Source organism: Pan troglodytes, chromosome 15, assembly GCF_028858775.2.
Source record: "Pan troglodytes isolate AG18354 chromosome 15, NHGRI_mPanTro3-v2.0_pri, whole genome shotgun sequence".
Classification (NCBI taxonomy): Eukaryota; Metazoa; Chordata; class Mammalia; order Primates; family Hominidae; genus Pan; species Pan troglodytes.
In genome coordinates this window covers 73,891,952-73,915,432 of record NC_072413.2, presented here as the reverse complement: position 1 = coordinate 73,915,432, position 23,481 = coordinate 73,891,952, and the positions used below count along the sequence as shown (strand labels likewise).

Sequence of the window (23,481 nt, the reverse complement as noted above, 5' to 3'; positions counted from 1 at the left end):
ATACCTGTGGGCAGGATCTCCTGGTGTGAATCCTTGCATATGGAAACATGGTTTATTTACTAACTATAAATTACCAACATCACTGTTTTCAAAAATCTCCCACCCCTATCAGTTGAGAATGAGAGAAAATGTGTATGGCAAATGGCCTAAAAATATGAGGCTAATTCTGTTCTCAGGCTAAGCCTAAAAGAGCTAACCAGGAACCCCTTTTCAGACTATGGCCCTCTTGTCAGGGATCTGGGAACCATAGCTCTCTTTTGAGTGAGGCCGTGGATCCCACTGTGGTATGGACATCCACATGGGGTAGCCGTCCACAGTGAGCGGGCACAGAGCAACGGGCCACCTAGCAGCTCCTGAGAAACACATTCTTCTAGTGAGATCACTTTGCCTCTGGTAAAAGTCAAGTCTATCTGAAGCTAAAGTATGCAGGCTGAAGGATGTGTCTGATGTGTTCATGCCTGTGTGTGTGTGTACATATGTGTGTCCCTTGTTCCTTGAGGAGTTCTCCAAGACTGAAGTGAGTTTGGTCAGCACTTTTTTCCCCTGCTTTGTCCACGCCTAGCCAATTCTAAGGGTTTCCCTCTCAGTCTTCATCCCATGTGGCACCCACTGACTTCCACCATCGTTCGGAGGGCTATGTCCCTGTCCTAAAATCCTGGCTGGCGGGATTATACTCCATCTTGCTCCAGGGAGCCCGGGGGCACAGAGAGGGGATGCAGTAAGCTCAGCACATCAGCCACGGGCTGCTGTCGTCCCAGCATCAGTCTATTCACCCGAGGGCCATTCTCAAATTCACTGGGCATGATAACCCCCATGGGTTTATTTAAAACGTACAGTTTCAGGCTGCAGCTCTAGAGGTACCTTTAGGACTGCAGTAGGGTCCAGGTTGCCTCGAAACTATTAACACATTTTGAGAAGTGGTGCATTATACCCGACATCACTCGTCCTTACTTGAGGCTTCAATATAGAAAAGGGAAATGATTTTTTTGGCCCCAGATGAAACCCCCTTTTATCCAACTTCACAGCACATTGCTAAAACGTTGGCCTGTGGTTCATCCTAATGAACCAAGGCAGCTAGATACATTTCCTGGAGTATTCTAAAGAAAACAGAGCGTGGTGCGATTCCAAATGGTCTTTTTCTTCAGAGCTCTACTTGTAGGTTAGGCAGCAGACACAAATACGGACAGGGGTCTGAAGTCAGCCCCCCATTCTACACATCACTGACAGGTGCTACAGAAACTTGAATCACTGTCTTCAAAAATCGATGCTTGTTTTGGGGGAGGGTAAAGAGTGACATTGGAACTATCACCTCCGTTGGAGGAGGGCTCATAGCATCTGTCTGGTTTATTGCCAAGTGAAGTCCAGTCCCAATAAAAATGACTTGAAAGCACTTGGACACATGAAGGGAGAGATCTGGTGTCTTAGCACCTGATCAGCATATGGTAAGTGCAGTAAGAAATTAGCTGGAAGACTTCATTCTGATTGGTTACCTAGGGCAATTTCAAGCATTATAGTCTAAAATTTCTTTTACTGGGCTCATACTTTTTTCCCTTGTCACAAGATTCACGTGGTGAGTCCTCCCAAACCCCTTATTTCCCAATTCTACACCTCATCAGGGGACTATGGAGGAATTCTAATTTGTCTCCTAATCAACTCACAAGCAATTGAGCAAATCGTTAAGGTGGTCCTGAAACTACTGTCCAGTCCCGGGGACATTTGGAATGCATTCTTACTTCTCTTCTCAAACCCACAGACCTCATCCTTCACAAGCAAACAAAACGTGTCCATGTGCCCAAACCTTTGTTTTCATTCAGTAAGAAGGCAATAAAGTCCCTTTTCTGCCCCTTTAGGTGTCAATTTTTTCTTTCTTTTTTTTTTTTTTTTCAGGTGGAGTCTTGCTCTGTTGCCCAGGCTGGAGTGCAGTAGCATGATCTCGGCTCACTGCAACCTCTGCCTCCCAGGTTCAAGCAATTCTCCTGCCTCAGCCTCCCGAGTAGCTGGGATTACAGGCGCCTGCCACTGCGCCCAGCTAATCTTTGTATTTTTAGTAGAGACGAGGTTTCACCATCTTTGCCAGGCTAGTCTTGAACTCCTGACCTCGTGATTCACCTGCCTCGACCTCCCAAAGTGCTGGGATTACAGGCGTGAGCCACTGCGCTCAGCCAGGTGTCAATTTTCTTTTTGGATTTCAACACTAAGTCCATAGTACCCTGCTGAAGAAGCCCCAGAGTCTGGGTTCTCCCCTGATAACTCTCTAGGGCAGCTAAGTTAATCCTTCAGTGGACTCTGCTGTCCAACTCTCAACCTTTTCTCTAGCAGAAGCCAGAGAGAGAGGACATAGGAAAGGGGAGGAAGCAAGAGGGCGGAGGCTTGAGGGGAGAGCACTGGGGCTGTGCTGCATCATTCAGGTGAACTGCGAGGTATGCAACATGCAACTGGATACAGGGCTCAAGCCACTGGAGGCCCACGCTGTGAGTGAGCCTGCCTGCCGAGGGCTGATAACGGAGACATCTGCACATGCCCGCTCCCCAGGTGCGGGAGCTGCCTTTGGGAATAGCCTGGACCCACCATATGCTGAAATGAAATGTAAAAATAAAACATCTCTTTACAGCTCACATTTCTAAAATGAAGTTTAAAAAATTGCACAGCCACAAAGTAAAATAAAAAACTGGTTCTACTTCAGTCCTGTTTGTGAATATTGATTGTTGGGAAATTAGTAAAGGGAAAAAAAAGAAAATAAAAATAGAATTACTTTATTAATCTTTGAAATCAGTAATTCCAAAGGGTGCCTTTACCCTGGCTCATGTTGTCAACAGCACACCGATTTGTCTCCTCTCTCTAGGAAACTTGTGATGAATGCTCCTCTTTCCCCCTAGATCCTCCGAAAAGGGAGGAACAACTTTGGCGCATGATGATGTTGAAATTTTAAGCTTGTACAAAGAAAATAAAGCGTCATACTGTAATCTGGAAAAGAAGAGGAAGCAAAATGCAAATAGCCAAAGAGCCTCTTTTATATCATCTCTGTGCAGCAGCAGTAAAGGGACAGAGAAGACTTAAGCAGTTTGGGGGCATGGGGCAAAGGGAAGGTAAAAGATACAAGTGTGCTCTGACGGGGTATATAATGCATCAGCTGAATGTCCCCACTGCCAAGTTCCATCAAAACCCAGAAGATCTGCTTTCCTGTTGTCCCAGTGAAAGTCTGCATTGGCTGATTAGCAACCATCTACTGCCACTTCTGCTCGAAGGCTTTGGGGACTTTGAGGCAGCAAAAAAAAAAAAATACTATGGACCCCTTGAAGTGCTGGTGGATGCTTCACCCTCAATCATGCACCCAGGAGTGGTGAACAGGTTGTTTCTCTGTGTGTTTGTGGTTCATATTTTAGTGTGAGCAGGATCTGAAAAAGAGAAAGGCAACCATGAAATGAATGAAATGACAGCATGGGGTTTTACTTACAGGCAGCAATGTCTGGTTTATCTAACATCACTGAAGAATAAAGAAGTGGTGGCCCAAGTAAATGAAGTTCACCTCTAAGTGGAAAGCTCTTTTTTTTTTTTTTTTTTTGAGACGGAGTCTCACTCTGTCGCCCAGGCTGGAGTGCAGTGGCGCGATCTTGGCTCACTGCAAGCTCCGCCTCCTGGGTTCACACCATTCTCCTGCCTCAGCCTCCCGAGTAGCTGGGACTACAGGCGCCCACCACCCACCATACCCGGCTAATTTTTTTTTATTTTTAGTGGAGATGGGGTTTCACCGTGTTAGCCAGGATGGTCTCTATCTCCTGACCTCGTGATCTGCCCACCTCGGCCTCCCAAAGTGCTGGGATTACAGGTGTGAGCCACCGCGCCCGGCCACAAAGCACTTAATTTTAACCACTTTTGCTGGAAACCTTCCTAAAATACTCCCAGTTCTACTGCTGTTTCTTTTCTGTGTTGTTCTCTTTCCTTTTTTTTCTTGGACAAAAACATTTTATCTTTTCCTTTTCAAATTAAAAAATGCTAAATATGTCCATCTTTTCTAGAAACACAGTGTATTATCAGCATTTTTAAAGTGCATGAAAAAATTCTTCCATGTATGCTTTTGAGTTTTTCTAAATTTTCCCTCAATGTCAGAGTGTCAGATAATACTTTGCCTTCTCCTCAACCCCTCAATCCCAACAATATACACCTATATGCTCACCATCTAGTTTAAGAAAAGGAACTTTACCATTACCCTGCATCCCTGCTAGACCCTCCCAATTCTTTCCCATTCTCACCATCCTGAATTTTGTGTTTATCCTTCCCTTGTTTGCTTTTAAAAAAACAGGTTTATGATCTTTATGCCCCTATATAATATACTGTTGAATTTTATGTGGCTTTGAATTTTGTAGTGCTCCTGTGATTACACATGCAATCTCAGTATATTACTGGGAGAATTTCTTTGGGTATACACTTAGGAGGGGAATTGCTGGGCCATAAACACTTGGATCTTCAACTCTCTAATGCCATCTTATTTTCCAAAGTGATTATACAATTTACACTCCCTCTGGAAATGCATGAGCATCCTCACTTCTCCACACCTCTACATGTGGAGCAGTATTGCCTCAGTTTACAATTTCTGTGAATCACATGAGTATTCAATGGTATTCCACTGTGGCTTAATTAGCATTTTCCTGATTAGAAATGAGGTTGAGCATCTTTTCAAGTATCTATTGTGCATATGTGTTTCTTCTTATATGAAATGTGTGGATATGCCTTTTGCTTATTTTCCTATTGAATTGTTATTTTTTAAAAAACAGCTTTTTTGAGATGTAATTCACATACTGTACAATTCATTCCTTTAGCATGTACAACTCAATAGCTTTTAGTATATTATATTCAGAGTTGTGCATCCATCATCATAGTCAATTTTAGAACATTTTGATGACCCCAAAAATAAACCCCATACTTCTTCACCACCACCCCCTACATCTCTCATCCCTCAGCTATAGGCAACCATTAGTCTAGTTTACCTTCTGTCTCTATAGATTTGCCTATTCTGGACATTTCATATAAATGGAATCATGCAATGGTCCTTGGGGACTGGCTTCTTTCACTTACCATAATGTTTTAAAAGGTCATCTATGCTGTAGCATGCATCACTACTCTACTCCTTTTTTATGGCTGAATAATACTCCATTGTGTGTATAGACCACATTTCATTTATCCATTCATCAGTTGTGGACATTTGGGTTGTTTCTACCTCTTGGCTATTAATAATGCTTCTATAAACAATGATGTAAAAATATTTGAACTATGTTTTCATTTCTCTTGGGTATAGATACGGAAGTGGAATTAATTGCTGGGTCATATGGCAACTCTTCACGTAAACTGTTTAAGGAACTGTCAAACTGTTTCCAAAAGCAGTCACGCCATTTTACATCCCTCCCAACAGTGCATGAAGGTTCCAATGTCTCTTTTCCATTACAGCCATTCTGATGGGCATGAAGTGATACACTGCTGTGTTTTTCCTTTTTCTTTTTTTTGGTGCAGATGGGGTCTCGTTGTGTTGCCCAGGCTGGTCTCAAACTCTTCGGCTCAAGTGATCCTCCAAGCTGGTGGCTGCTGACCACTGTGGCTTTGATTTATTTCCCCAGTGGCTAATGATATTGAGGATCGTTTTATATGCTTCTTGGCATGGTATATCTTCATTGGCAAAACATCTGCTCAGTTCCTTTGCTCATCTTTAAACTTGAGTCGTCTTTTTTATTATTGAATTGTAAGCGCTCTGTATGTATTTTAGATACAAGTCCCTTGTCATATACATGATTTGTAAATATTTTCTCAATTTCACGGATTGTTGTTTTACTTCCTTGATAGTGTCCTTTGAAGCAGGAAATTTTAAATTTTTGAGGATGTCCAGTTTGTCTACTTTCTTCTTTTGTTGCTTATGCTTTTGATGTCATATCTAAGAAACTGCCTATTGAATTTTAGAAGTTCTTTGCTTAAATATCTGGATACTAACTTTTTGGTTTTTATGTATTACAAACATCTTCACCCAGTTTGTGACTTGTCTCTTCATTCTATGGTTTTTTGAGACAGGGTTTTGCTCTGTCGCCGAGGCTGTAGTGCAGAGGCAGAATCATGGCTCACCACAGCCTCAACATCAGGGGCTCAGGCAATCCTCCCACCTCAGCCTCCTGAGTAGCTGGGACCACAGGCATGTACCACCATGCCTGGGCTAGTTTTAAAATTTTTTTGTAGAGACAGAGTTTTGCCATGTTGCCCAGGCTGGTCTCGAACTCCTGGGCTCAAGAAATCCTCCCACGCTGGCCTCCCAAAGTGTTGACTTTACAGGTGTTAGCCACTGTGCCCTGCCTGGTATTTTTTTAAAGAGATTGTTTTGTAATTTATTAAGATAAGTGCTATTCAGGATAAAAATTAGATTGTATTTAGACATGTACCTAACAAGTGATCTTTTCAGAAAAGGTTATGTATTTATTTATTTTCGAGACAGTGTCTTGCTCTGTCACCCAAGCTGGAGTGCAGTGGCATGATCATGGCTTACTTGCAGCCCCAACCTCCTGGGCTCAAACGATCCTCCTGCCTCAGCCTCCTAAGTACCTGGGACCACAAGCATGTGCCACCACGCCTAGCTAATTTTTTTTCTATTCTTTTGCAGAGATGGAATCTCCCTATATTGCCAAGCCTGGTCTAAAACTCCTGGGCTCAAGTGAGCCTCCTGCCTCAGCCTGCCAAAGTGCTGGGTTTATGGGCACAAGCCACCACACCTGGCCCAGATAAGGTTTTTTAAAAATATTAGAAAATCCAGGACAGTCACCATAAAAACAGGATGGATTAAAAACAAAAAACAAATTTTTTTTTTTGAGACAGGGTCTTAACTCTGTTGTCCAGGCTGGAGTGCAGTGGCATAATCATAGCTTACTGAAGCCCTGACCTCCTGAGCTCAAGTGATCCTCTCACCTCAGTCTCCTGAGTAGCTTGGACCACAGGCGTGTGCCACCAGGTTTGGCTAATTTTTAAAATTTTTATAGAGACAAGGTCTCCCTATGTTGTCCAGGCTGCTCTGGAACTCCTGGACTCAAATGATCCTCCCTCCTTGGCCACCCAAAGTGCTGGGATTACAGGTGTGAGCCAATGCACCCGGCCCTGACAAAGGTAAAATAAAAAATTTCAAACATACATAAAAAATAAAATAGTATAATACACTTCCATGTTCTCATCATCTAGCTTTGATAATGATCAGCATCCTACCATTTGTTTCATCTCTTCACATTTGTTTCCTGGAGTATTTTCAAAGCAAACTCAGGATAACATTATCTTCAGAATCTATCTCTGATGAATAAGAAACAAAGGGAAAAAAACTCCCACAATATCTTCATGGCATCTTAGAAGTTCTTAATTTTAACCAGGTCAAATTTATCAGTTTTTACCTTTATGGTTTGCACTTTCTGGATTTGATTTTACAAGCCCTTTCCTTTTACCGTGACTATAATGATCTGGTCCTCTAATGTATTCTTAAAGATTTACACTTTTGCTTTTCATATTTAAGTCTCTAATCCAACCTGAAGTTGTGTACAGTTCGAAGCACAGATCTAATTCCATTTTTTCCTACACAAAAACTGATTGTCCTAACGTTATTATTGAAGTCTATCCTTTCCTCTTCTAACTGCAATGCGTCTTGGTCGTAAGTTATTTCCTATATATAGACCAGTTTTAGGTTTCTCTATTTTGTGTCAATATCACATTCTCTTAAGCATGTTAGCTTGATGGTAATTTTTGTTATCTGGTTAAGACAAGTCACACACAGCCCCCTACTGACATCCCCATTCTTTATAGGAGTGTAAGGGTTCTTCTCTCTTTCATATAAATTTCAAAAAATAAAAATAAACAACTAATACCCTCTCAAATATACAAATCAATTTTAGGGAGAACTGGTATCTTTACAAAACTGTAACTTTTTTTTTTTTTTTTTTTTTTTTTGGAGACAGAGTCTCGCTCTATTGTCCAGGCTGGAGTGCAGCGGTGTGATCTCAGCTCACTGCAGCTTCCATCTCCTGGGTTCAAGCGATTCTTGTGCCTCAGTCTCCTGACTAAGCTGGGACTACAGGCATGCACCCCACGCCCGGCTAATTTTTTGCATTTTTAGTAGAGACGGGGGTTTGCCATGTTGCCCAGGCTGGTCTTGAACTCCTAGGAGCTTGGGCAATCCCCCTTGGTCTCCCAAAGTGCTAGGATTACAGGCGTGAACCACCACACCAGGCTACAAATTGTAACTTTTAATCCACGAACATGTAGGTGTCTCCATTAATTTCTTAAAGCATCTCTTGGTAAGGTTTTATATATATATATTCTTTATATAAGGTTATATATATATAGGATATAGAATATATATATATAGAATATATATATATACTCTATAAAACCATATATATATTCTATATATATATATAACCTTATATAAAGAATACATACATATATTCTTAAAGTGTCTCTTGGTAAGGTTATATATATGTGTATATATACATATTTTATCACAGGTCTTACGTATCTTTTGTTAGATTTATTCCTAGGCATGTGCTTTAATGCTCTGTAAAGCATATCTTTTCAGTAATCACATGCTCTACCTGTTTGTGCAGAAATATAGAAATGTAATTGATTTTGGAAAATTCTCTGATAAAGCCAATAGTCTATTTGAACATTCTTTTTGGGTTTACAATCAAATATGTTATCTGAGAATAATGACAGATCTGCCTCCTCCCTTCTGATCCTATATAATTTTCTTATACTCTGGAATAGTTTGTAGATTGAAATATTTGTTCCTTGAATGTTTGGTAGGACTCACCAGTAAAACACAAAAGCCTGGTAATTAATTTGTGGGAAGATTTTTGTTCTTGATTCAGTTTCCATAATAATTAAAGGAATATTTGGATTTTGTATTTCTTCTTGAGTAAATATTTGTAAGTTAAATATTAAAATTGTACTCATCCCACTAAAGTTTTAAAAATATATCAGCATGTCATCATAAAGTTATTCACAGTATCTTCCTAAAATCTGTTTAATCTCCGAAGCATGTATAATAATGTCCCTAACTCATTCCTCTCAACTCTATGTTTATTTTCCTCTATATCTTTATTATTACTATTATTATTTTTGGTTTTTACTTTCTTTTGACTTATTTGGTTTTTCTTTTTTTTAACTTCTTAAACCAGATACTTGGCACATTAACTTTCAGCCCCTCCTCTTCCCTCACTGTAAGCATAAATTTTCCTTTAGGTATTACTTTACCTACATTTGTCAAGTTTTTAATATTAAACAACATTTTAAAATTATGATTTTTTTTTTTTAAGATAGAGTTTCACTCTTGTCACCCAGGCTGCAGTGCAATGGCGCGATCTTGGCTCACTGCAACCTCCACCTCTCAGTTTCAAGCCATTCTCCTGCCTCAGCCTCCCGAGTAGCTAGGCTTACAGGTGCCCACTACCACACCTGGCTAATTTTTGTATTTTTAGTAGAGACAGGGTTTCAGTATGTTGGCCAGGCTGGTCTCGAACTCCTGACCTCAGGTGATCCACCCATCTTGGCCTCCCAAAGCGCAGGGGTTACAGGTGTGAACCACTGTGCCCCACCAATTATGATTTTTAAATTAGTTAACTCTTTCTTAATTTCCAAAAATATGAGGACTTTTCCAGTATCTTTTCGTTATTGCGTTGTGGTCAAGGAATGCAGTGTTTGAAATGTGATTTAAGGCCTACTACGTAGTTTCTGCAACTCCCCCATAGAAGATTGCAAAGAATGTGCATTATGCAGTTATTTAGTGTGATGTCGTATACACGCCTATGAGATCAAGCCTGTTAACGATGTAGTTAAAATTTCGATTTTTTTTTTTTTTGAGACAGGGTCTTGCTCTGCTGCCCAGGCTGGAGTGCAGTGGCATGAACACAGCTCACTGCAGCCTAAACCTCCTGGGCTCAAGCACGGGGATGCGTCAGCCTCCCATGTGGCTGGGACCACAGGCACACACCACGCCCAGCTAATTTTTCGATTTTTTTGGAGAGACGGTCTCACTTTGTTGCCCAGACTGGTCTCAAACTCCTGGGCTAGAGTGATACTCCTGTCTCAGCCTCCCAAAGTGCTGGGTTTATGGGTGTGAACCACTATGCACAGCCTCTTAAATGTTCTTATTATCAGAAACATTACTTATTATCAGACTGCTCAATCTAGCAATTACTGAGCTACATTAAAACCTTCCAATATAAAGCTAGATTTATCTATTTTTCTTATGGTTCTGTTAATTTTTTGCCCAATGTACTTTTCATAAATATGTATTTATTAAATGAAAAAAACATTAAATATACTAGTTAAAGTAAGTTGACGAGAAAAGGTTGAGCACTTTCTTGGTGAACCTTTAGCCATAATGTAGTGACCCTCTTTATTTCTTGTTATGCTTTTTGCCTGAAAATCTATTTTGTCTGATAAATATAGCTACATCGGCTTTCGTCTGGTTGGTATTTCCCCAATATATCTTTTTCCAACCTTTTTCTTTGATCCTTTCTATATGCCTATGTAAGATTTTCTTGTTTTAATAGCCTAAAAGTATATTTTTTAAAAATCCAGGCTGACAATATAACTATTTCTGGTTGGCCATTTTCTCTTCCCTCCACTGTTCCCACCTTGTCCCTGCCTGATATAGCAGCCACAGCCATCCTGTGAAATCCTCTGCTCAGAATCCCTTGATGGCTACCACTACACTCAGAAGACAAGCGCCAAGTCCTCTCCTTGGCCCCCAGGGCCTGCATGATCTGGCCCCTTGTCATCTCTCAGCCTCATCTGTTCTCACTCTCCTCTGCTCTCTCGTGCAACACGACAGCTCCACTTGAATTTCCCAATCACAGCAGCCACATCCCTCCCTCCAGGCATGAGCTCGCGCTGTTCCCTCCACCTGGAGTTCCCTTCCATCCATATCTGCCAGCTTATTCCCCCTTCTTCAGTTCTCACCGCAAAGGCCACTTTCTCTGACTACTTTATTTAAAACAGCGAACCTCCCCATTCTCTACCTTCTTTCACTGTTTTTTTTTTTTTTTTTTTTTTCTCTAGAACATTTCCCACATTCTCATGTACGGTTTGTGTTACTTATTTGGTCTGTTGTTTGTCTCTCCTATTGGGGATTTTTGGCTGTTTTGCTCACTGCTCCACGGCTTGTGCCTAGTGCCTAGAATAGTGCTGAACACACAGAAGACGCTTGGTCCGTATTTGTTGCATTCATGAATCAATCAATCAGTCTTTGACCTTCACTGGAACATTGAGTCAACTCACATTTTGGAAAGGGCCAATGCTTTTATTTGTTCATACTGTTTTAAGCTGTGCTTTCTATTTGTTCTACCTCTTCCATGTTTCCTTTTCCTCCTTGTGGATTTATTCTCTATCTCATTCCACTTTCTCTCTGCTACTTTGGAAGTTTTCTATTTTTTTAAATACTTTATTCATTTAACAATTGTATATGTTAACTATATAAAGGTAAAATTCATCAATAACTTTACCTTTTCACTGTACAGTATGAACTTAAATGACTTTAATTTTGAACATCTGCTCTCCTTGAGTTACATGATATGATGGTTTGGACATTTTCATTTTCTTTTTAACCTCACAAGAACATTATCATCATTTGGTTGCTCATTATGTTGCCCCCAACTCCTCCTGCATTTCAGACCTTTCTTCTGGTATTATAATACCTTCCTCTGTCTGAAATACATTCTTTAGACTCCTTGGCAAAGGTCTACTAGTGACAAACTCTTTTGCGTGTTATGTGTTGGAAAATGTGTTTCATCCTCATTCATGAAAGATATTTTTGCTTAGAATACATTTATGGTTTGGTAATTATTTCCTTTCCTCAATGGCAACATTACACTGTATTTTTGTTTCCATCTTTGCTGCTGAGAAGTTAGCTGTCAATCAGACTGGAATTGCTCTGGTAATCCTTCCACTCCCTCCAGCTGCTTTAACATCTTTTGACCTTAGTGCTCTAAAGTATGATGTGTCTAGGTGTGGATTTCTTGTGATTCACTGCAATATGTGTATCTTTCACTAGTTGTGGAAAATTTTTAGCCATTATCTCTTCAAATGTTGTCCCATTTTTTCTTTCCAGAGCTCCAATTAGATACTTATTAGGCCTTCTCAAATGGCTTTCCACCTCTTTTTCTTTCTGTGCTGTACTCCCAATCATTTATTTTTCAATTTATTATTATTTTTTGGGCAGAAGGGAATGTTTATTAAAAAACTTTAGAAGGCCAAGTGCAGTGGCTCATGTCTGTAATCCCAGCACTTTGGGAGGCTGAGGCGGGCAGATCATGAGGTCAAGAGATCGAGATCATCCTGACCAACATGGTGAAACCCCGTCTCTACTAAAAATATAAAAATCAGCCGAGCATGGTGGCACGCACCTGTAGTCCCAGCTACTCAGGAGGCTGAGGCAGGAGAATCACTTGAGCCTAGTGGGTGGAGATTGCAGTGAGCCAAGATCGTGCCACTGTACTCCAGCCTGGGGACAGAGCAAGACTCCATCTCAAAAAAAATTTTTTTTATATATTATATTATAAAAAATATATATTATAAAATAATATATGTAATATATATTATATATCTATAAAAGCTTTAGAGCAGGAACAAAAGGAAGGAAAGTACACTTGGAAGAGGGCCAAGCATGTGGCTTGAGAGATCAAGTATGAGGTTTGACCTTCTGACTTGGGGTTTTATATGCTGGCATACTTCTGGCGTCTTGCATCTCGTCTCCCCTGGTTTTTCCCTTGGAGTGGGCTGTCCACATATGCAGATGCAGTGGTCTGCTAGCACTTGGGAGATGAGCATGCACAGTGTGTTTACTGGAGCTGTACGCATGCTCACTTGAGGCTTTCTTCCCTTACCAGCCGAATGTCCCTAGGAGGTCATATGCCAGTTAAAGGCCGCCATTTTGCCTCTTAGTGCACATGCTCAAGCCCACTCCCCCAACTCCTGAGATCTTATCAGGAAGCTACTAATCACTAGTTTCAGGTTTTTCCTATCTATAAGGAGACTGCCTTTCCCTGGTGCTGGCTGCAACTGATTATTATTTTAGAGAGACAGTTAACAACTGCCTGATCATCACCTGATGGTCACCTGACATTCCTGGTTGCGGTGGGAAGGGGTAGGGCAGGAGCCCTCTCTTGCCCTGCTCATGTCTGACTACCTACTGTAATCTTTCCTGACTCAAGAGTCCAAGATCCCAATTCTTTGGGGAAAATGGATGAAGGTCAGTCTTCTGTAACTGCTTTCCACTGACAGGTGGTAGTTGGCTGTTCTGTGGGTTTTGGCCTGTTGCTAGCTGTCAGGGCAGGGTGGCTCCGTGGGTTGGTGAAAGTGGGATCCAGCCAGGCCCAAGGGAGACAGGGGCAAGATTGTGCCTTTGTTTGTTCCACTGATGGGCAGTCTAGGGGTCCTTTGTAGAAGGGTGACTCTTGAATATTGAGAGGACGGTGTCCCTCACTGAGGATCATCTGAAGCTTGATGGCAAGTAGGGGACGTATTCGAGTCACACAGCAAAGTATGTTACCAGCGGAAGGTATCCAAGTCACATGGCACCAAAATATGTTAGCGGCAGTGAATCTGTATCTGTACAGGTCTGCCGCAGCCTCAATTCTTGCCTCCTCAGAAGAAAGAATTTGACTGAGGGGCATAAGGCAGAAGAAGAGACCAAGGCAAGTTTTAGAGCAGGAGGGAAAGTTTATCAAAAAGCTTCAGAGCAGGAAGGAAAGCACACTTAGAAGAGGGCCAAGCAGGCGACTCGAAAGACAAGTGCCCAGATCATTTCTCTAAATCCGTCTTTGAGTTCATTAAAGCTCTCTTCAGTGAACTGGGTCAAATCTGCAGGTAGGCCCATCCACGGATTTTTAAACTTTAATTATTATTTTCCAATTCCAAAAGAGTTACTTAGTTCTATTTCAAATCTGCTTGGTCATAACTTTAATCTCTTGGTTTACTCTCTCTTTTAATTTCTCTAAACATATGAGAAAATTTATTTTGCACTATTTGGCAATTTCAATTATCTTAGTCTAACACTGTTATCTATTATTTTGCTGGCTTTGCTCATGGTGCCATGTTTCTTTATTTGTTTTGATTTTAAACTCTGATCTCACAAAACTTTACCTGTGGGAATTATTTGAGGTTTGGGTTGGAGGAGGATTCCTCCAGATAAAACATGCATTCAATTCTGCTAGGTGCCTTAGGACCACCTTAAACTCTCAGTCTGAAGTTTTTCAGGCTACCTCCAGAATGTGAATTCATGCCCAAGCTTACAAGGGGTCCAGCTTGTGGTTATAAATTACCAGGGGAGATTCCCCTTCTCCACTCCATTTAGCACCAAGTTTCCAGATACCCAGTTTTCTTTCAATGCCTGAGGGACTGAAGGGTGGATGAGAGGGAGGGTTTATTTCTAGTTGACTTACATATGGAGACTATAGCTGGCACTCTGGGGTCCCAGTCTAGAAGGGTCTCCTACTAGACTCTTCACCTTAAGATTTGCCAGTTGTCCCTTACATCCTGCCATAATTCGGGTACAGAGTCACTTCAATCCTAACTCCTGCCTGGTGATCCAGTGACGGGGTCATAAAGCAGGAGAGGTATACAGAACAACGATGTTACTGCATTTTTCCCTCACTGCCTCTATGACCACGACTACAGCCCAGCTCTTCCCCCACACCGCCTTTTTTTTGTGGGACTTTGAAATACCAGCCACTGTAGCTAGCCCATCTTTATTTTTGCTTTAATGGCTTGGCCTGGAAATTCTGTCTTTTTTTGGCCAAATGTCTACAGATAATACTGTCTTTATACACTCACTTGGCATTTATGAAATAAATGAAGTTATGTCTTATTATGTTAGTCCTAAAGTCAACAAGCAACACAAACATAAAATATATTCAGAACTACCCTAAAAAGTCTTAAAGCACCTGTAAAATACATCATGCCAGTTCGGCAACTATCAGGGAGTCCAACAAACACACTTATACTTCCATCCTTCTGTTCTTTCGTTAGCACCCAACTAACGTGACTGGCTTGTGTTTAGGCCATAGAGAATGCAAGTATTTTTAGACGTTGTGATCAACATTTGCCAAGGTAAACTGCACTATGAGAACCACCTAGGAATGAAGAACCATTGAAGCCAAGAGCAGATTCACATGTCGTGCTCATTTGGAAGCATAAGTTACCTGAGAGGAATGGTGGAGAGACCCTCCTAAACGATCTAAATCATTGTTTCTTTTATCATTTGGAGGCACATGGGGAGGGACTTTGTCTTGCATATACTGCTTATTTTCACTGCTACACTCTTAAGTGCTGAGACCGCATCTTACAAATTTTCACATGACCCAGGGCACCCAGCATTTTGCCTTATAAATATTTACATGAGAGCTGCTTGGTAAATAGTTGATTGACTGATGATCAATAGCGCTGTTACCCTATGGGTGGCAAAAGACTTCCAACTAACAATACAAACTAGGCTTCTACAAACAACAAAAGGCCTGATGTGGTAAGCGGCAATCTGTACTTCCAGGCCAGTGCTTCTACCACTCATCAGCTGTCTGAAGGTTAAGGGATACACTTTTTTTTTTTTTGAGACAAGAGTCTTGCTCTGTAGCCCAGGATGGAGTGCAGTGGCATGATCTCAGCCCGCTGCAAGCTCCGCCTCCCTGGTTCACGCCATTCTCCTGCCTCAGCCTGAGTAGCTGGGACTACAGGCACCCGCCACCATACCTGGCTAGTTTTTTTGTATTTTTAGTAGAGATGGGTTTCACCATGTTAGCCAGGATGGTCTTGATCTCCTGACCTCGTGATCCGCCTGCCTCGGCTCCCAAAGTGCTGGGATTACAGGCGTGAGCCACCGCATTTTTATGAAATCCTATGACTCATAGCTTTTCCAGTTCAGAGAAAAAAAAAAAAAAAAAAAGTTCATCACGAATTCCCTGCCAATAAAGAAGGCCCTAAGCCAGGCAGGTGTGGTGATACATACCTATAATCCCAGCTTAGGAGGCTGAGGAGGGAGAATCACTTGAGCTCAAGAGTTCAGGATTCAAGACCAGCCTGGGCAACACAGCAAGACCCTGTCTCAAAAAAAAAAGAAAAAAGAAAAAAAGAATACAGTAAAAAGAAAAAATTCCTATCTGGAAAATGGGACAAATAAAGAAGGCCCAAACCTCAAATGTTATGAACATATAACCAAAGTTATTTTTCTCCCTCCAAGGTCTGAAGTGAATAAGAAAAATAAAATTAAAAACTTAATTTAAAATATTACCTAAATGCAAAGACGTTTACCTCTTAAAGATTTGTCCCTAAGGCCTTTCCAACTGATCTGGGCAGCCCTGGTAGTATCTTCTGGCAACATTCTGGTTTGATAAGAAAGGAAGTGAATGAATCAATTTATTTATATCCTGAGTGACATTAGTAGAAACGGACAGCTGGGGTGTGTGGGCCAACCTGCTGCCCCTCACCTTCCTGGGCATAGCTCCAGTATGTAGGAATGAATAACACAGGCACAAGAACATCAGATCCATTTCATGAAACCTTGCCTGGGTGTCACAAAGGCGCCGGGCACAGCTGCAAGGGGTTTGTTCAGAGCAAAGACAGCCCAAGGAACTCTGCAATGCAGCCACATGGGACATGGGAGCCGCTGACTACAGCAGCACCACCAAGCCCTCATGGCCTCCCAGAAATCCTTTTTAATTTCTCATGAGTAATGCAGGCATCTGGTTCAGTTCAGATGCTAAAACCAACAAGAGCTCAAGTGTCCATCTATGGGGGAAGATTTCCTTTCTACTCGCAAATGAGTGTTGAATAATTTTAATACAATGCTATTTTAAGGAATTCTACTATAAAGAATTATAGTCATTAATACAACAAGCCTAATTCTTCTAAGAAAAATGCACATAACTCATTTCTGAAGATATACTTAAGTCTCACAAACCTGTAAAAAACCATGTTCCCCCTATTCTGGATTATTTTATTATAATAAACCCATCAGATGGGCATGATAACATTTTATCACGGAATAGAGAGATATAAATCTCTGAAAGACTTTCAAATGTCATTCAGTGAAGTGTTTCTTTTTGTAACTACATTTAGATAGTAAGTATCCTAATGGAAGACTGATTAACATGTTTGACAGAGGTTTTTTGGCATAAGAATACTTAATAACCACCCTTTTATGAAAATTTAAAAATTTTAAGCCTGACTAAAATCAAAGTTCTTGGGATCTAATTCTATGATGTATCTACCATGCTAGTTTCGAAGCATAACCTACTTGAGTATATCTGGTGTATTTTTATATAAACATGTAAAACCTAGATTTATAAAATAAATGACTGAATTATTAAAAGGAGAGTTTCTTTTATGAAGAGTTTCTTTACTTTCTTAAAAAGATTTAATTTCGGCCGGGCGCGGTGGCTCATGCCTGTAATCCCAGCACTTTGGGAGGCCGAGGTGGGTGGATCATGAGGTCAGGAGATCGAGACCATCCTGGCTGACATGGTGAAACCCCGTCTCTACTAAAAATACAAAAAAAATTAGCCAGGCTTGGTAGCGGGTGCCTGTAGTCCCAGCTACTTGGGGGGCTGAGACAGGCAATGGTGTGAACCTGGGAGGTGGAGCTTGCAGTGAGCTGAGATCGCGCCACTGCACTCCAGCCTGGGCAAGAGCGAGACTCTGTCTCAAAAAAAAAAAAAAAAAAAAAAAAAGATTTAATTTTTTTATAGGGAGCTCTGGTAATGAAGAGTGGTAGAGTAAAACAATGCTACGAGCTATAAATTGATTTATGCTATTCACAAGCCTCAAACCTCTGGGATTTAAGGATAATGATTTTTGTTTTCTGCTCACTGGAGAAAATCTTTGGTGGGGCATTAGAATGGATTTTTATATAGCTTTGAGTTCAAAAGACAAATTGATGGTGGGGGTGGATTTTGCCTCTTCTAGAATAGCTTCTAGTCTGATAAAAATTCAGCCTCATTCCTCCTGTAGCAGATGCAGCATTAATGAGTCAAAGAGGGTGCTGGATACCAGTTCTCTATCTGAAGATTAGGAGAATAGCACTTTCAGTTACCTAAAGAAGGTGAGAAGTAAATGGCCCAGCTGGGCATGGTGGCTCATGCCTATAATCCCAGCACTTTGGGAGGCTGAGGCAGGAGGATCGCTTGAACCCAGGAATTTGAGACCAGCCTGGGCAACATAGAGAAACTCATCTCTACTAAAAATAAAATAAAATAATTAGCTGGACATGGTGGTGCACACCTGTGGTTCCAGCCACTCAGGGGCTGAGGCAGGAAGATTGCTTGAGCCCAGAAGTATGAGGCTGCAGTGAGCTGTCATCATGCCACTGCACTCCAGCCTGAATGGCAGAGTAAAGCTGTCTAAACAAATAAATGAAATGAAATGAAGGGACTCTAGACCAGTGACCAACAGTGACTTTCAAACTTTTTTTCTGATTGCAATGCATAGTAAAAAGTACATCTCACATTGCCACTGAATGCACAACCATCTTTATGACTTAAATACAATTCCCATAATACTTACACTTACTTTTACTGTAGATAGACCCTGGTATTCTTCTATTTCATTCTGCTGCACTGGGGTGGGGATGCAGGGGAATGATGATTGTGACCAGTAGTGTGCTAGAAAATGTTTAACAGGCTCTCTATGGTAAAACAAATGAAAGCCCCAACTTTGTGTTGTTGGCCAATTTCCACCACAATTGAGTTCAAATAACCAACGCAAAGTTACTGAAGGCAGAGTTGGGAAGGGACACATTCCACCAGCTCTTGTGAGCCTGGTTGTGACCCGTTAAACTGATTGGATGACCCACCGCTAGGTCATGACTCACAGTTTAACAATCACTGCTCTAGAGTATAGGAAATCAAGCTCTTTACTAGTTCACAGGAAGCCGAGAGTGGCCAGTCTATATTGTTTCCAGGAGGTACTGAAAGAGATCTCATGTGCTAGGGATGACAAGCCTCTGGGGCATTACGGGAAGACACTCATGCCTACTCTGCTGTAAGCATCTCTGAACTACTGTGCCTTCAGCCTCCCCAAAACTGATCATCTTGGGAAACTGAGATTTACGAGCAGTAACCTTAGGAAAATTGCAATCTCTCTGTGCTTCAGTTTCTTCCTCTGTAATATGAGAATAAAAACGTGTGTACCTCACTGGATTGCTACACGGGCCAAATAAGGAAATCCATATGAAAGCATTCTGAAAATTATAAAGGGCACTACAGATTATTATTCATGTAAAATGGTTCAATTTAACAAAATTTTATTCACAGGCAATTTACATAAAGTCATCTGTCTTGGCATCTGAGCTCACTGATCATTCCCATCCTGGGACTCCGAGTTTCTGAAATATCCAGGTGTCTCTCAAGGCTGCCTCCATGGGCTCCCCCACTGGCTCCTTTTCCTCCATCCTTTGAACCTTGCTGCTAATCCTTAAACTCGTTTCCTTGGAGAATGCATCCATGAACAGTTTTAACAAGTATCTCCATACAGATGATTGCTCAATTCTACCTCTGGCTCCGACTTCTCCCTCTCTTTTGAGAAAAACCTAGCTGAGTTTAACATTCAGTCATCATCGAAACTTGACTTTGAAAATTCTAACAGTATTGTCTGTCCCACTCATCCATGATGCTAATTTTATAAATGGCACTAGTATTATCTCAGTTACCAATGTTTAATTTAAAACCACATCACACCCATTAGGATGGCTACTATCAAAACATAAACATTTAAACTAACCATAAAATAACAAGTGTTAGTGAGAATGTGGAGAAACAGAAACCCTTGTGTGCGGCTGGTGGGGGTGTAAAATGGTACAGCTACTACAGAAAGCAGGATGGTGGTTCCTCAAAAAATTAAAAACAGAATTACCATACAATCCAGCAATCCCACTTCTGTGTATGTACCCAAAAGAAATGAAAGCAGGGACACAAACATATATTTGCACACCCATGTTCACAGCAGCATTATTCACAATATTTAAAGGTGGAAGCAACTCAAGTGTCCATTGATTGCTGAATTGATAATGTGGTGTATACATACATTAAATTATGACTCAACCTTAAAAAAGGGAATTCTGATGCTTGTTACAACACAGATGAACCTGGAGAACACTATGCTAAGTGAAATAAGCCAGTCACAAAATGACAAATACTGTATGATTCCACTTATATGAGGTACCTAGAGTAGTCAAATTCATAGAGACAGAAAGTAGAATGGTGGTTGCCAGGGGCTGGGGGCAAAAGGGAATGAGGAGTTATTGTTTAATGGGTACAGAGCTAAAGTTCTGCAAGAAGAAAAAAATTCTGGAGGTGAACGGTGGTGATGATTACATAAGAATGTAAATGGGCCAGGCATGGTGGCTCACGCCTGTAATCCCAGCACTTTGGGAGGCTGAGTGGGTAGATCACAAGGTCAGGAGTTCAAGACCATCCTGGCCAACATGATGAAACCCCGTCTCTACTAAAAATACAAACAAACAAACAAACAAAAATTAGCTGGACGTGGTGGTGCATGCCTGTAAACCCAGCTACTAGGGAGGCTGAGGCAGGAGAATCGCTTGAACCAGGGAGTTGGCGGTTGCAGTGAGCTGAGATCGCGCCACTGCACTCCAGCCTGGTGACAGAGCAAGACTCTGACTTAAAAAAAAAAAAAAAAGTAAATGTACTTAATGCTATACACTTAAAAATGGTTGAAACAGCACATTTTATGTTACATATATTTCACCACAATTTTAAAGATGTTAAATAATTATGGATATTGATCTATCACTTATTCTGCTCCAGTGTTATATAAAGTGCTTATTGCATGAATTGTTTTATAATTTAACCTGCATTTATATAAGAAGCTAAGGGTGGAAAGCAGGGAAATTTACTATTTTTGTCTGCCTAGTGACACTTCCCATCTGCTTAGGGTTTCAGCCCCTTTCTCTTCCTTTGGGAAATTGCTCCCCACTTCTTCTATTCCAACCAAGCTATTACTGCCAGGCTACAAATGTTAATTCCATATCCTCTTGATCACAAAAGTTGATGCAAAAATGATCCCAGGCCTGGCCAAAGCCTGAATCCCCTTGGCCACAGCAATTACTTCAAGAGGTGGTCTTATTACCCAGGCCAAGCCGATCCCAGTCCTTCTTTGGGAGTTATATATATATTAAAGTAGAAAGAGAGATGCTTCCCTCACTCTGTGGTCACTGCTGGGAAGAATAAGATGGAAGATGCTCAAACCACACCCTTCCATCTGATCTTGCCACATGGAAGAAGCCATATAATGCAAGAAATAAGGAGGTCAATGAAGCTGTGATGAGAAATACAAAGCGAGGAAGAGAGATGGATGGAAAGACATGAAGCAGAGAGGGAGGGAGAGCAAGAAAGATCTGACTACACTTTAAGACAAGCCAGAGAAAGAGGAGAAAAACTTGAAGGTAGAACTGATCCGATGCACCCCTCAGGAGAAGGGCCATTCTAATCTTTGCTGGAGCAAAGTAACAGACATTTCGTAGAAAATTAATCTTGGAACTCTCTATTTTCTAAAGAAAACCCAAAGAAGGAATATATGTCTCCACTGTAAAAACATGGCAGTTTAAGAAGTATTTCTCATATGATTGTTGTGATGATTAAGTGAAAAAAAACTATGTAAAAATTACAGCACCTGGGATACAGCAGGTGCTCAATAAATAACTGCTATTCCTACCATGATTTTTCAAACTATAATGACAAAAAGGAGAGAGAACCAGAAAACTCAAATTACTATTTAAGAGAACAGAGCATGAATTTAAAGGCTATATGCCGTAACTTAAGTGTCATTTCTTCAAGGGTTTTCTCTTTTAAAAACTGTTCCTATTTGTGTGGTTTAAAAGTCATCTAGGCATGATTTAAAAAAAAAATACACAAGGGGAGGAGCCAAGATGGCCGAATAGGAACAGCTCCACTCTACAGCTCCCAGCGTGAGCGACGCAGAAGACGGGTGATTTCTGCATTTCCATCTGAGGTACCGGGTTCACCTCACTAGGGAGTGCCAGACAGTGGGCACAGGTCAGTGGGTGTGCGCACCGTGCGCGAGCCGAAGCAAGGCGAGGCATTGCCTCACTTGGGAAGCGCAAAGGGTCAGGGAGTTCCCTTTCTGAGTCAAAGAAAGGGGTGACGGACGGCACCTGGAAAATCGGGTCACTCCCACCCGAATACTGCACTTTTCCGACGGGCTTAAAAAACGGCACACCACGAGATTATATCCCGCACCTGGCTCGGAGGGTCCTACGCCCACGGAGTCTCGCTGATTGCTAGCACAGCAGTCTGAGATCAAACTGCAAGGCGGCAGCGAGGCTGGGGGAGGGGCGCCCGCCATTGCCCAGGCTTGATTAGGTAAACAAAGCAGCCAGGAAGCTCGAACTGGGTGGAGCCCACCACAGCTCAAGGAGGCCTGCCTGCCTCTGTAGGCTCCACCTCTGGGGGCAGGGCACAGACAAACAAAAAGACAGCAGTAACCTCTGCAGACTTAAATGTCCCTGTCTGACAGCTTTGAAGAGAGCAGTGGTTCTCCCAGCACGCAGCTGGAGATCTGAGAACGGGCAGACTGCCTCCTCAAGTGGGTCCCTGACCCCTGACCCCCGAGCAGCCTAACTGGGAGGCACCCCCCAGCAGGGGCACACTGACACCTCACACGGCAGGGTATTCCAACAGACCTGCAGCTGAGGGTCCTGTTAGAAGGAAAACTAACAAACAGAAAGGACATCCACACCAAAAACCCATCTGTACATCACCATCATCAAAGACCAAAAGTAGATAAAACCACAAAGATGGGGAAAAAACAGAACAGAAAAACTGGAAACTCTAAAAAGCAGAGCGCCTCTCCTCCTCCAAAGGAACGCAGTTCCTCACCAGCAACGGAACAAAGCTGGATGGAGAATGACTTTGACGAGCTGAGAGAAGAAGGCTTCAGACGATCAAATTACTCTGAGCTACAGGAGGACATTCAAACCAAAGGCAAAGAAGTAGAAAACTTTGAAAAAAATTTAAAAGAATGTACAACTAGAATAACCAATACAGAAAAGTGCTTAAAGGAGCTGATGGAGCTGAAAACCAAGGCTCGAGAACTACGTGAAGAATGCAGAAGCCTCAGGAGCCGATGCAATCAACTGGAAGAAAGAGTATCAGCAATGGAAGATGAAATGAATGAAATGAAGTGAGAAGGGAAGTTTAGAGAAAAAAGAATAAAAAGAAATGAGCAAAGCCTCCAAGAAATATGGGACTATGTGAAAAGACCAAATCTACGTCTGATTGGTGTACCTGAAAGTGAAGGGGAGAATGGAACCAACTTGGAAAATGCTCTGCAGGATATTATCCAGGAGAACGTCCCCAATCTAGCAAGGCAGGCCAACGTTCAGATGCAGGAAATACAGAGAATGCCACAAAGATACTCCTCGAGAAGAGCAACTCCAAGACACAT

The 23,481-nt window shown here is 41.6% G+C and overlaps 1 protein-coding gene across 40 annotated transcripts in view; it reads right to left on the bottom strand.

Annotated features, from left to right (window-relative positions):
* Nucleotides 1-2,737: 2,737 nt before the first annotated feature.
* The window catches only part of TTLL5 (tubulin tyrosine ligase like 5), a 297,856-nt gene continuing 277,112 nt past the window's right edge, over nt 2,738-23,481 (bottom strand). For all 40 annotated transcript variants that reach the window (XM_063793745.1, XM_054666137.2, XM_063793747.1 and 37 more), the window contains one exon: nt 2,738-3,395. Coding sequence is in view for 19 of the 40 variants with exons in the window: in XM_054666137.2 (XP_054522112.1) it covers nt 3,373-3,395 (23 nt within the window). In the remaining 21 variants the exon portion in view is untranslated. The remainder of the gene's footprint in view (nt 3,396-23,481) is intronic.